The following is a 14,123-nucleotide window of genomic DNA, read 5'->3' as shown; positions in this document are numbered from 1 at the left end:
CTATGAGTCGGTTCTGACTCGATGGCACCTGACAACAACAACAACAGCCGCTAGGTTAGCAGTTCGAGTGCACAAGATGCTCTGCAGGAGAAAAGTTAGGCTTTCTGTTCCCACAAAGATTTACAGCCATGGAAACCCTTTATGGGGTCACTATGAGTCAGACCCAACTGGACAGCACACTTTACCACCACCACCACTGAGGCTGGATAGGATCATGTAGACACTGTCTCAGAAGGAAAGAGTTCCCACAGAGACCTTCAGCCTAACCTATAAAATCAGTATGGTGGCTCTTTTGTTGTAGAAAATATTCCTCAGTGGTGCAAATGATTAATGCATTCAGCTACTGAAAGGTTGGAGGTTCAAGTTCACGTGGGGATGCGTCAGAAGAGAGATCTGGTGATTTACTTTTTTTTTAAAAGAAGCTATTGAAAACTCTAAGGAGTACACTTCGACTTGGACACACATGAAGTCATAATGAATCAGAATCAGTGTGTCAGCAGCTAGTACTGTTAGCCATAGGAAAAAGAAAACCAAACCCATTGCCACCAACTCATAGCAAAGCTATCAGACACAATAGAACTGCCCCATTCTAAGGCTGTAATTTTTACAGAAGCAGACTGCCACATCTTTTTCCTATGAAGTGGCTGGTAGGTTTGAATTCCCGACCTTTCAGTTCACATTCAAGCACTTAACATCAGTGCCACCAGGATTCCCTGCAGACAGAACAGCCCCATGTTTTCCCATGACCAGTAGAGGGGGTTGTTTCTCTTTGCATCTGGATACAGGTTGTTCTAGTTTAATTAGGACTTGGATCTTTAAGGCAGAATGAGCCTGAGATTTACTGATAGGTTTTCTAACCTACACGATTGGGTCTAGAAGGCACCTTGTTGCTGGTGCTCCTGTACCCGTAAAGGGAGAGACTTGCCCACCATCTTTGGGGCTGGATGGACAGGCCAGGGACCAGCGTTTTTCTGACTGGAGAACCCTTTGTTAAAAACACAAGTATCACTCATTTTATGTTTCCCAGTTTACAAAAAGATGCCTTCTTTTTTCCCTAGTTTGATTCCCACCTACCTCAATTCTGAAGTTTTCTAAGAAAGATGGGGCACTATCTATGAGGTTGTTAAGTGCCTTTGAGTTGGTTCTGACTCACAGAGACCCCATATAGGATTTCCAAGGAGCAGCCAGTGGGTTTGAGCTGCTGACCTTGCAGCTCAAACGGACCTTGTAGGCCAGGGCATTATCCTGCAGTGCCACACCAGGATAGGAGGTTACATTTACTGAGCACTCAAAACTCTGCTACCTTCCTTACATTGGTTTTCTCATTCTCACAAAAATCCTGGGTAAGGTCTTTGATAGTGACTGTCATGGTTATGAGGTTGTGTTAGGGTCCCCATGGAGTCCTGGTGTGGTGCTGTAGGATAAGCACTGGACCTCAAGGTCAGTTTGAATCACAAGGTTAGTGGTTCAAACTCACCAGGCACTCCTCAGAAACCCTAGAATGGGTTGGTAAAAGTCGGAACTGACTCAACAGCATTTAACAACAGAGTCCCCATGAGTTGCAATCCACTGTGATAGTGGGTTTGGTTCCTTTGGTTAGGGACACCAAAGGCGTGAGACACAAATGTGTTAGCTACTGAAATGACTACTCATGCAGTTACTGCCCAAGCAAACATCCCTGCTTGCTTACTGCTCTCATCTGCACCAGGCACTGTGCCCCTCTGTTGGTAAGTCTCTGAGCTGATACTCATGCACTGTTCAGCAGTATTATACACAGAGTCTGCTTAGACAGACCTAAGACAGACCTAAATCCCAACTCTTACTCCTTATTAGATGCATGAACCTAGACAAGTTCCAGAACTCAGCTCCTTTTCTTTATATAATTTGGGATCATATCTACCTGAAAAGTATCACAATAATTTATGAAGTGCTCTGTGTGAAAGTACCCAACGGTGTCTGGCACAGGTCACATACTCAAAAGCTTGACAATATTCGATTTTGAGTTTTTCTGCTTAATATTCCAAGGTTCTATTAGGCTTTGCTTTGGGTTAAGAGTTGGCCCCCGAGAGAGTATGGGCTTGGAAAGACTGTTTGGAACAGTGCTGCTCCTTCCTTCAGTAAAAAGCTTTTGAATGCCAACTATGTGCTAGGCACAGACAATAAGCAGAAAATAAAAACCACCTCCCATGAAGCATATAGCAGCGTGGTGACTCTGGGATAAGCACTGGACTGTGAACCACAAGTCAACAGTTTGAGCCCACCAGCCCTCCACAGCAGAACGATGAGGCTTTCTGTTCCTACAAAGATTTAAAGACTTGGAAACCCTATGTAGGTTTGCTGTGAATTGGAACTGACTTGTCAGCACTTAACAACCACAACATGGAGCTTATATCCAGATAAGAGAAACACAAATAGATGAAAAGAAAACAGATGAACAAAGTCATGTCAGATCATGTAACCGGGGTCCAGTCCAGTTTAATCTTTTAGAGAGACATGGTGTGACCTGGTGGCAGAGAAAGTGGACTTAGAGCCAGACAAGAAATTTGATGCTTCTTGTGTATGGCCTTGGGCAAGTGATCTAACCTGTCTCTTTCCTCATATATAAAATGGGATAAAAATGTATCTTCAGGGGGAATTTGTGAGGACTTGAAGAAAGAATTCTCATGAAGCACTTAGCACTGTGGTTGGCACCTAGTAGGGGTCAGGCATTGACAAGGAATTAATGACAACTAACTCTGGGTTGGGAGTGACTTGTGAAAGGCACTGTGGGGACTTTTTTGGCAGGGGCACCCTTTGAGAGCCCCTGGGAGTCAGTTAACATAAACAGCTGCTAACTGAAAGGTTGGTGATTGGCATCCATCCACCCAGAGGAACTGAGAAAACAATCCTTGCAGTCTACCTCCAAAACATCAGCCACTGAAACTCTTATGGAGCACAATTCTCCTCTGACACACACAAGGACACCATGAGTCAACTCAATGGCAACTGGGTAACTGGTATAGCTCTTCATAGATCAGGGCGAAGCCCTCTGGTACTAGAGAAACCAATTTAATCATTCTGTGCCTAAAGAAGACCAAGACGCAAATATCAAGTCTTTATTCTTGACCCTGTAGACCATACTAGGGCCCTCAGCTTATTTTGTCCCTTAAGGTCCGATGTGTTGCATTGATTTTAGCTACAGACAGAAATCTTCAATGATTAAAAACTGAGGACTTGAGGCTGGAGGAGCAGGGAGCCTGTCTGTTTGTTGGCCAGCTGAGTCTTTGACACTCCAAGGTCAGTAAGAGTTGGGTCTGAGCTGGGCTATGCTTAGGACAGAAGACATACACACAGGGTGCAGGTAAGTGGAAGTGTAGGGGAGGCTCTGTACCAACTAGAGGTTCTAAGGATGGAATCTTCCCTCTTTATAGCTGTCCTGGCCTCCTCATTCCCCATGGGCCTCACAGCACTTCTCACACTCAGAGCTAGAAAGACGATGGGAAGGGAAGAGACACAAATTACATCTCCATCTGCTTTTGCTTTTTTGATACCTCTGGCCAAATGTGAGGGGACTAAAGGCAGTCCCCACAGCAGGTGGAGTTGGAGCAGTCCTGGCATGCTGCCTTCCAGCGGAGGGAGCTCATCAGTGGAGTTGGAGACTTTGTGACAATCTGGTCAACAGTCCGGATGCATCTCATGGCAAGCCTGTGCCTCTGAGTGGTCACTGAGGCTCAAACCAATTCCAGCAGCCAAGCTTCTGAGGCTGCAGGCCAGAAATTACTCCCGAGCCCTTTTGCCCAGGTTCTTGGCTAGATGCCAGAGTAAACAAAGAAGTTAGCTCTTGATTTCCAGAGGACCTAAGTCTGCTTTATGCCAAATCCTGGTGTTGTGCCTAACATTTTTCTCACCTCCCCAAATCATATTTTGGTTTTATTCCTTGAGGAAAAGGAAAATGCATTCTGACAAATTCTAGCTCAATAGTCAGGCCATTTCTAAGAGCAGCCCAGTTGCTGTTCTCTTTCCAGAGTAAGGTGATCTGAAACACGGATGTGGCCAGCAGCTTGGCTGTGAAGCATCTTTTCATTGTTTTGTTCTGGGTTCCAAGATGAATGTCTCAGTGACTGACTCCTTAGGATGCTGAGAAACAGAGAGAGAAGGAGTGGGATGGAGATGGGATGGATGGAAACAAAGACGCTGACTTCAGGCTGGAGTCCTCGGCAAAATGGGTGGGTCAACATTTTTCCCTGAGACATCAGATGGTTTTCACAGTAAGAAGGTCAGCTGAGGTCTTGCTTGTATCTCTAAACCATATGTGGCAAAAGCAACAAGAAATTTTACATTAGTTGCATCTCTGTCAGCTCTGGATAGGGAGGCAAGCCAGTCCATCTCTGAGCATCTGGGAGTCATCTGCACCTCATCCTTGGGTTCCTTAGGAATCCTAGGAACATGATTCAATCTCAGCATAAGAATTGATGCTAAGCATTTCATGACAACTAGCATCTCAGTAAGTCCTCAGAATCTGCTACATTCAACGGGTCAATTTCTATCTTCTTCCCAACAATATATGCAGCCAGAGATGATACCAAGGGGACAAGTGGGAAGGAAGGCCCAAGGGACCTGCTGGCACCAGTGTAAACTAGGGTTATTTGGTCACTGAGGCTGTGTTTCCAGAAAGTTCACCACCACCCCTCATTGGGTAAGGATTTTTCTCCTAGAAACAGTGATGAGGTATAAATGAAATTCTCAAGGGAAGTTAGCCCAGTGGTAATTGGCAACGCAGATGTACTGAAAATAGCCAGGTGGTTCTGAAATCCAGAGGTCAGACTGTACCACAGGGCTCAACCTCTCCGCTGTGTATTCCAAGTTTTAAGAATGGATTATAAATACTTTTGGCTTCTCTTCTGGAGATGGGGTACTTGTTAGTTCCATATTATTCACAAGAACGTTCTTATCTTCCAGTCTAATGACAGTGGGTTCTGAGGCAGAAGCTGGGGGTGGGGTGGGGTTTTTGTGCATGTGTGGCAAGTTAGCTGAGGTGATGTCCAGATCCTTGAAAGCATGAAGCATGAATACACCCAGGATGATGGTGACAAAGCCAGAGAGGGTGCCCACAATGTCCACGGCAGACATGCTGTGCCACTCCTTGAAGAGGATGATGGAGGAGGTAACCACCACTGAGGTGAAGAACACATAGTAGATGGGGAACACCAGGGAGGTATTGAAGATGTCCAGTGCCCTGTTGAGAAAGTTGACCTGTGTGCTGAGTGAAAGGGCCAGGATGAGGGAGAGGATGTAGGGGAGGGGATGCCGTACAACCGGCAATCCCTGGAAGAAGTTCTTAATGGTGATGCCCAGACCCTTGACGGCAGACACAGAGAAGGCCCCGATCACAGAGCAGATGACGATGTAAACCAGGATATTCCTCTGCCCATAACGTGGGGCAATGACGAAGATGAGGATGAGGCAGAACACCAGCATAAGCACAGCAAACACGATGTACCCTTCAGGAGAGGAGGGAGAGAGATAACTTGAGTTTTAGATAGTGGGATTCACACTAGCACCCCATACCCATGGCAAAAGGATGCAGCATTAAGTGCTTGTGCCCTAGAGTCAAACATGGGTTCCAATTCTAATTTTGTAACTTAAAATTGGGAAAACTCCCTCATGTATAAAATAGAATTAATACTAGGACTTTCCTCATAGGGAGTCAATGAGATGATGGACATAAAACATTTAAAACAACACCTGGCACATAATGAAGAGTTAGTAAATGGCATTCTTATTTATCAGGCCAGGAAGCCTTTTTAAGCTAGCCTTGCTAACAAGTACCAGCCCACTAAATTTCTTTAGTTTGCTGTTTCCTCTAGCTAAAAGTTCTTGAAATGGTGAGAACTCAATCAGACCATCCACATGGCCCATCCCTCACCGATGCTTGGGGCCCACCTGTGTCTTTCATTTTGGTCGCCATCTCAATGACTGTGGTGACCTTCTCTTCCTCAGGGGCGTGTATCACCATCACTGTGCTTCCGGCCACACAGATCACACAGCCCAGCTTTCCCAGCAGATTCAGAGTCTCTCTCAGGAAATATGAGGAGAGGATGGCACTGCACATGGAAATGGGAGAGAGTGATTAGACCAGTCATGTCTGTCCCATGGTCCTAAAGAGAAATGGAGACTGGGCAAGCACTATGTTAAAGAGCAACAGACTGCGACTCACTACACTCCCTCATGTGGAAGACTTTCTATATCTTCCCAAACATGTTTGAAATAGAGACTCATTCATGAAGGAACAGAAATGAATGTGGATTTCTTCCATGTTATAAATGGGAAGTATATCTAAAACAGAAGAATTAAGAGCTCCCTTCAAAGCACACTGACTTAACTTCGACTCTTGTCTACTCACTGAACACATTACATTCTCCCTTAATGCTGCTGACAGATTACTCTCAGCCTGAGAGGGAGCAGGGAACTCAGTCCTTCACTAAGCAAATGAATCCACTGTGGGTTCACTGTAATTAGGGACTAGTAATATACCAAATACCAGTTGTCTCCAATTCATGGTGACCCCATGTCTGTCAGAGTAGAACTGGACTCAAGTTTTTCGATGTGTGACTCTTCAGAAGTAGATTACTAAGTCTTTCTTCTGAGACATTTCTGGGTGGGCTCAAACCTCCAACCTTTTGGTTAGTAACCAAGCATGCTAAACATTTGCACCACCCAGCGAATCAAGACCAAGTCACTGATTGCCAAGTCAGGCATTCTGATCCCACTTGGCAGTTTCAAGCCTCAACAAATGGATAACAAGAAGGAGCCAAAGACAATGAGAGAAATGACGATAACCTTATGAGCACACTCAGCGCCCCCAGAGGTGTGACGACTGTGGCAGGAGCAAATGCGTATGCCCCAAAGTTGGCAACTTCTCCAGCGGCCACTAGGAAATTAAGGGAGAATGGATGTTAGTGTGACTCAGATATACCATCCCAGCCCAGATGAATCTGCATAGAGACTCCTTCCATCCCTCTTCATCCATTCAAAGAAGCCCAGACCAGCAGTCCTTAAAGTCTTGAACCTGATGCTGTTTCCCTGGAGGCTCTGATGAAGAGGTCAGAATTAGACTAACTGATCAGAGTCTTCCATTTTAAAGATGCGGCAACTAAGACCCAGTTCCAACGTCCCATGACAAGTTTGTAGGTAGAAGCCTTCTTGCTCCTCAGGTCTCTTGGCTGCCAGTCAAGGTCCAGTTATTTTATTTTATTATGTTTTTAATAGGTCATTTTCTTCTTCTTTTTTGTGTGTCCGTTTTTTTAAAGACTCATTTAAGTGAATCTCATAGATTGCCAATGCTTTGGCCTGAATCTTTAAAGTCAGTTCTAAAAGTACTAATTATCAAATTTTTTAAATTACGCATATTGATTCTCCAATTGGTCCACAGACTCCTCTTTCTAAGGGGAACTAGCAGACACTTTCAAATAACAGACAGGTGGTCAGCAAAGTTCTGACATTCCCAAGGGGCCTAAATTCCCCCATTTGAGTTTCCAGTTTGCAAACCCCTATAGGTGCCTTTTCTAGGAAGCAGGTGAGAATGTGAAAACTCTGACTAAAACTAGAATCACAACTGACTTAGGAAATTATCAATGGAAAGCTGGCTTTAACCTTAGGGTTTGAAAGCCAGAGAAGGTGGGTGATAAGTGGGGAATAAGTGGGGGAAATACATGAGTGTGCAAATGTGGGCAAACCTTGTTGTTAAGTACTATGGAGTTGGTTCTGGCTGGTGAGCTTGAATTTCTGACCTTGCAGATCAAACTGACTTTGCAATCCATTGCAATAACTAGTACTCCTTAGGTAGTCTAAATGGGCCAGCAAATTGCCTGTGAGTATGGAAATTGGCATGGTGCTGTAGGAAAGCTAACCACAAGGTCAGTGGTTCAAACCCATCAGCCACTCCTCAGAAACCCAATATAGGGTCGTTATGAGTTGGAAATGGCTTGACGACAATTAACAACAGGGAACTTGGTTTAGGAGTTCCAGCCTTGACTATGTTATTTAAAAATCAAGAGATTCCAACAAGGCAGTGATATTATCACCCTGTGTTCAAGGGTAGTTGAGAAAAAATTATGCCTTCATCAGCAGCTTTGCATAAGTGCTTCAGGGATAGATGCTTCATTGATGAAAGACTGACTTTGGGTTGAGAAAGTGATCTGAGATGGGGCTAAGATGTTCTACCCACAAAGACTATCAAAGGTGTTTCCCCAGAAATCTAGGTTTCAGATTTACACATTCCAACATAGAGACAGAAATGCCCCATGTACTCTCCCTCATCACAACCCTTGCTATCAATAGGTCACTACCATTAACAGCAAAGAATCCACTTACTGGTGAGAAATCCAGCCCACCACATTCCATCCTTCAGGTAGCCATAACCTCCATCCACTGTAGAAGGAAATTGACACCAAGTTAGAGTTTGTCCACACTTTCTCGGCACCTCTCCTAACTCTACCTTCACTCCCATCCTCTTTTCAATGTGTTCTGGGCTTGGTTCTGGCACCTCTCTAGGGCGCGTTCATCCAGTTCCAAGGTTTTCAATACCATCTATATGTTGTTGTTAAGTACTGTCGAGTCAGTTCTGACCCAAGCGACTCTGTATAGGGTTCCGAAGGAGCAGCGGTCCTTCTTCTAAGCCTAGATGTGTAAATTCAACTGCCCACTTGACATTTCTCAGATCTCTCACATGTCAGACTCAATCCTAAATGGAAATCTTGATGTTAAGTACTCCCAAAACTCAGTAAACAGAACTTCCATGTGCCCAGTTGCTTCCGTCTAAAATGAGGGCATTTCCTTTGATCTCTTGTTCTCCCCACCTGCCGCATCTAGTCCATCCTGTTGGTTCTATCCGTACAATAGATCTTGCTATGTCTGCTCCACTACCACCCCACTGCAGTGTGCCATCACCTCTGACCTCGGCTGAGAATCAGTTTGTAAGTGGCTTCTTTGCTTCCCCTCTTGCCCTTTTATAATCCTTCCTCTCACTGAAGCCAGTGGTCTTTAAAGAATGTAAATCAAATTATGCCATGCCTCAGTTTATAGCTGGTGATAACGGCCAATTGCTCTTAAGATAATGATCTATACACAGCTTTTCATAGTCTCGACCTCATGCTACTTGTTTACAATCTAGTTGCTCAGGCTTTCTTTATTTCTTCAAACATGGTAAGCCATTTTCTGCCTCATGGCCTTTGCACATGTTCTTCCCTGTGTGTGTAATATTCTTCTTAACAATATTTGCCTAAAATCTACAGTCATTCTACAGGCCTCTGTTTGAATACTGTCTCCTTTAAGATGTCTTCCCTGATTCCCTTATCTCTATTAGAAAGCTCTGTTATAACACACAGTTCTTCTTCATTGCATCTAAAAACAACATCAACCACAGCAAAAATACAATTGTTCCCAAGTCAATTCTAACTCAGACTGATCCATTGTGTGTCAGAGCTGGGCTCCACAGAGTTGTCAGTGGTTGATTATTTAGCAATAGATCACCAGGCCTTTCTTTTGAGGTACCTCACAGTGGATTTAAACCTCTAATTATTATCTGAGTTCATCTGTTATATATTTCCTGGCATTTCTTTCACTAAAATAAAAGCTCCCAGAAGCCAGAGACTGACTATTTTGCTCACACTGTGCACTCAGAGTCAGGCATAGTCAATAATCAATACTGCCTATGATGGTGATGAGGATGGTTCTGTGAAAACCAAGACAGCATATGTTACTTTTTGAGACAAAAGTTAAGAACTCTGAGAAGGACTAAGTTGAAATCTCAGAAGTAAATTGGTAGGAAGAAGCTGATTTTTTCGGCCTGGGGAATAAGATTTCTATTAAGTCCTCTGCTAGACGGTGACTCCCTAGCTCTCCCTCCAGCATGAGCAGGCATTTTCCTGGCGCGTTGGGAGGCCTCTGGACTTTTGAACTCCTATCCATAGTGAAGGGGAAAGAACACCAACCATTGTTGCCCGACTTCTTTCCTGCACCTCACATCTCCCCACATTAGAGCACACCTGGCTCTAGACCTGAATATCCAATGTCTGCCAAGGCCTTCACCTAGACAATAGTAATACAAATACTACTGCTTACTTTGTGCCAAGTCGCTTCCTAACCAGATCACCTGTCTTTTTAACAACTCTTGAAGCTGGCACTATTCTCATCCCCATTTTATAGACAAGAAAACTGAGGCACGGAAAGAATATTTTCCTTTCCCAGGATCACATCACCAGGAGTTGAGGAGCTAAAATTAGAACCTCAGTAGTCTGATTCCAAAGCCCCAGTGTATTCCACAAACACATCAAATGTACATGTCTAAACTTGAATGTATCATCTTCCCATAAACCTGCTCCTCCTGCATTCTTCATCTCAGAAAACAGCTCTATCATTTACACAGTTGCTCAAGTCAGAAACCTGAGTCATTCTTCCCTCCTTTGTTTTATCCTCTCCTTGCAGTCAGTCAACACCAAAACCCTGCAAGTTCTACAAACTATCTCTCAATGCACCGCTTCTTTCCATTCCTATTGCCATTTGGCAAGCCCAGGTTCTGTGGTCTCTCTCCCCTAACTAGTCTTCCAGCCTCCAGTCTTGTCCCTCAATCCATTCTATTCCAGGCAAACTTTTCAAATCCTAAATCAGACTATCCATTCCCCTTTTAATCACATGTAATTGCACTCCATCTCTGAGGTACACAGTTGACAAGATCCTTTGTGATCAGCCTCTACTTGCTGCTCTTTCAGCTGTCTATGTTCCTGCCATTCCAAACAACTTTCCGCTCCGTGTTTCACTCACGTTCTCACCTCTGAGCCTTTGCAGATGTCCTTCTTTCTGCCTGAAATACTGTGTCTTCCTCCTTCCCTCTTCACCTTGCTATCTCCTCACCATTCAGGTCTCAGCTTAGAGATCACCTCTAACAGAATTGCCTAGGATTTCCTCACCCACAAAGATGTTCCATTGTTGTTGGTGTAGGCCGTCAAATCGGTTCAGACTCACAGTTTCCGAGAGCGGCTGGTGGGTTTCAACTGCTGACCTTATGGTTAGCAATCTAGTGCTTATCATATAAAGCTACACCAGGGCTCTCATGCTGCTTTTGTTATTGTTGTTATTAAGTGCTATCGAGTCGGTTCCAACTCATAGCAACCCTGTATAGGGTTTCTGAGGTGCAGCTGGTGGATTTGAACCGCCAACCTTGTGGTTCACATTCCAGTGCTGATCCTACAGTGCCACACTATTTCCCTTATCATAGCACTTATAAAACAACTGCCTAAGTGCTTCTCTGTCTCTCGCATTCAACTCCATGTTCCTGAGAACACCTGACACTCGTGTCTCACTCATGGCACCTGGCACACAACAGGCACATAATAAATGTTGGGTGAATGAATGAATCATGTTGTACATGGTTCTTTTTCAAGAATTACTTCATGAATGCACGTCTTGTTTTCCAAACAAGTCTCTTATAGAAAGACTTAATTATTTCATACATAGCCCATAAGGGAGCACAAATTTGATAGTGCACACAGGTGTCTGACACTATTATGGGCAGAGGTATTTGTATTCCCATTCCACAGAAAAGCTGTGCTGGAAAGAAGTAAAACCAGGACTAGACCTGGGATTTTTGGTTCTCGGTCCCATAACCTTCCTCTATCTTCATCCCAATTAGCACATCATGAAATATTGGAAACACTGAACAATTTCTCATAAAGGAAAGTCTTTTGTTGGTGGGGGGCTTCCCAATATGGTTGACAATAAATCTTTAGGACCTATTTGAGGCCTAGCTCTCAGACTGCTGTCTCAGCGCCTATGAAGGGAAGCTGGTTGGGGGCTCTGCTGTTCTGTGTCCCATTCCTGCCCATTCTCAGGAGCTTACCAGCCCTAGTGGCCCCTGTGGCCACCAGTCGCATGAGGCCTTTCTTCTTGAGGATGACGCTACTGCCGATAAGGAAGCTGGACAGGAAGGCCAGGCCCAGGCCGACGTAGAAGCCATAGTTCTGCCTGACCTTCTCCTGCCAGCTGTGAAAGGTGACATTGCTGGGCAGCTCAGGGCTGAGGTCACCCACGATCTGACACAGGACTTGCTGAGAGGAACAGTATGCATTGATCAGGGAACCTGGAGGGGAGGGCCAATGGGAGAAAGTTACATTGGGTCCTTTACATGCTTTAAAAATACTGTATTGGAATGGCCATTGCTTCATACCCCATGCTTCGGCTACTGCAAGATCTTACCCAAACTAAAAACAATAGTTAAACATTCTTGGGATGTTTGCTACATGCCAGGGACCTCATATGCATATAAACTCATCAAATTCTTACAACCACCTGTCAGGTAATACCATCTTTAGTCCCCCAAATGGAAGGCTTGAGAGGTCAGGTGCCTTGCTGAATGATACCCACTAAATGGCAGAGTGTAAACTCTGGGCTGTCTGACTCCAGAGGCCCAGTGTGTATCCACTGAACTATACCCATACCCCAAATACTAGCCAGGGGCCAACAAGCTCTTCAGTAGCATGGAACCTAACCTCCCACCATCCACAGGAATTCTTCCCAAGCCTCTGGGTATGTGAGGGTCCAATAGTTTCTATTGTTGTTGTTGTTGAGTGTTGTTGAGTTGGTTCTGACCCATAGCAACCCTATAGAGGGTTTCCAAGGAGCTTGAACCACTGACCTTGCGATTCAAACTGACTTTGTGGTCCAGTGCATTAACTTAGCGCCACACCCAGACCTCTATGGCTTCCATTACGCTCAAGGTTTCTCTCCTGCCCAGAGGCCTTCATTTGCTTAGCCCTGTAGGATCAGCACTGGACTGCTAACTACAAGCTTGGCAGTTCAAACCCACCAGAAGCTCCTCAGAAATGTTATACAGGGTTTCTATGAGTTGGAACTGACTCAATGGCACTTAACAACAACAACAATTCAGTGGAGCACTGGTGATGAGGTAGGGTGAGCACTAGACTGCTAGTCATAAGGTTGGCAGTTCAAATCCATCAGTCACTCTGCGGGAGAGAGATAAGGCTTTCTGCTCCCACAAATATATAGCCTCAGAAACTCTATGCTGTTGTTAAGCACCATCTGGCTATATAGGGCCACTAATGAGTCAGAGACTATGCGATGGAGCCTAACAATGACAAGAACGATTCATTGGTAGAAGTCTTGTCTCCCATATCAGAGGCCTGGGTTTAGTCCCACCCACTACATCTCCTAAGCAGTCAACACCTGTCTGTCAGTGAAGGCGTGTGTTGCTATGATGCTGAAGGGGTTTCAGCCAAATTTCCAAACTAGGACAGACTAGAAGAAAGACCTGGTGATCTGCTTCTAAAAAGAACCATCTGAATTACAGCAGTCTAATCCACAAAACTTTCTTTCTAGTCCACCTTCATTTGAAAGCTCATCTGAAACCTGTCCACCATGGGTGACCCTGCTGGTATTTAAAATAATGGTGGCATAGCTTTCAGAATCACAGCAACTCACAAGCCACCACAGTATGACAAACTGACAGACAAGTGGTGGATGTTTGGTTTTAAGTGGAAACTGTCACTTTAAATTTCGAGGCGTTTAGAAAGAGTGACAAACTACTTCCAAATATTTAGGCACTGAAAACCTTATTAATAGCAGAGAAACACTGTCAGATATAGTCCGGAAAATGAGCCCCTCAGGTTAGAAGTAACTCAAAATGTGACTGGGGAAGAGCTGCCTCCTCAAAGTAGACTTGACCATGTTGATGTGAATGGAGTAAGGCCCGTGGGTGAAAAGCCCACGGGACCTTCATTTGCTGATGGGGCACAACTCAAAATGAAGAGAAATAGCTGTAAACATCCCTTGAAAATCGGAACACAGAATGTAGGAAGCATGAATCTAGGAAATTTTGAAGTTATCAAGAATGTAATGGAATGCATAAACATCGATATCTTTGGCATTAGTGAGCTGAAATGGACTAGTATTGGCCATTTTGAATCTTTCAACCATATGGTTTACTATGCAGTAATGACAAATTGAAGAGGAATGGTGTTGCATTCATTGTCTAAAAGAACATATCCAGATCAGTCATGAGGTACAATGCTGTCTGTGATAGGATAATATCCATGCACCTACAGGGAAGACCAGTTAATACCACTATTATT

At 44.4% G+C, this 14,123-nt stretch overlaps 1 protein-coding gene across 1 annotated transcript in view; it reads right to left on the bottom strand.

Annotated features, from left to right (window-relative positions):
- Window positions 1-4,845: 4,845 nt before the first annotated feature.
- Window positions 4,846-14,123, bottom strand: part of NIPAL4 (NIPA-like domain containing 4) — a 25,896-nt gene continuing 16,618 nt past the window's right edge. Inside the window, 5 exon segments of the mRNA XM_006863958.1 lie at window positions 4,846-5,480; window positions 5,923-6,083; window positions 6,820-6,910; window positions 8,353-8,409; window positions 11,876-12,115. Of these exon segments, the coding sequence (XP_006864020.1) occupies window positions 4,846-5,480; window positions 5,923-6,083; window positions 6,820-6,910; window positions 8,353-8,409; window positions 11,876-12,115 (1,184 nt within the window).

The sequence above is a fragment of the Chrysochloris asiatica genome, unplaced genomic scaffold, assembly GCF_000296735.1.
Source record: "Chrysochloris asiatica unplaced genomic scaffold, ChrAsi1.0 scaffold00057, whole genome shotgun sequence".
Classification (NCBI taxonomy): Eukaryota; Metazoa; Chordata; class Mammalia; order Afrosoricida; family Chrysochloridae; genus Chrysochloris; species Chrysochloris asiatica.
Note: the sequence above shows the minus strand (reverse complement) of the source record. Positions and strands in the feature narration are given on the sequence as shown.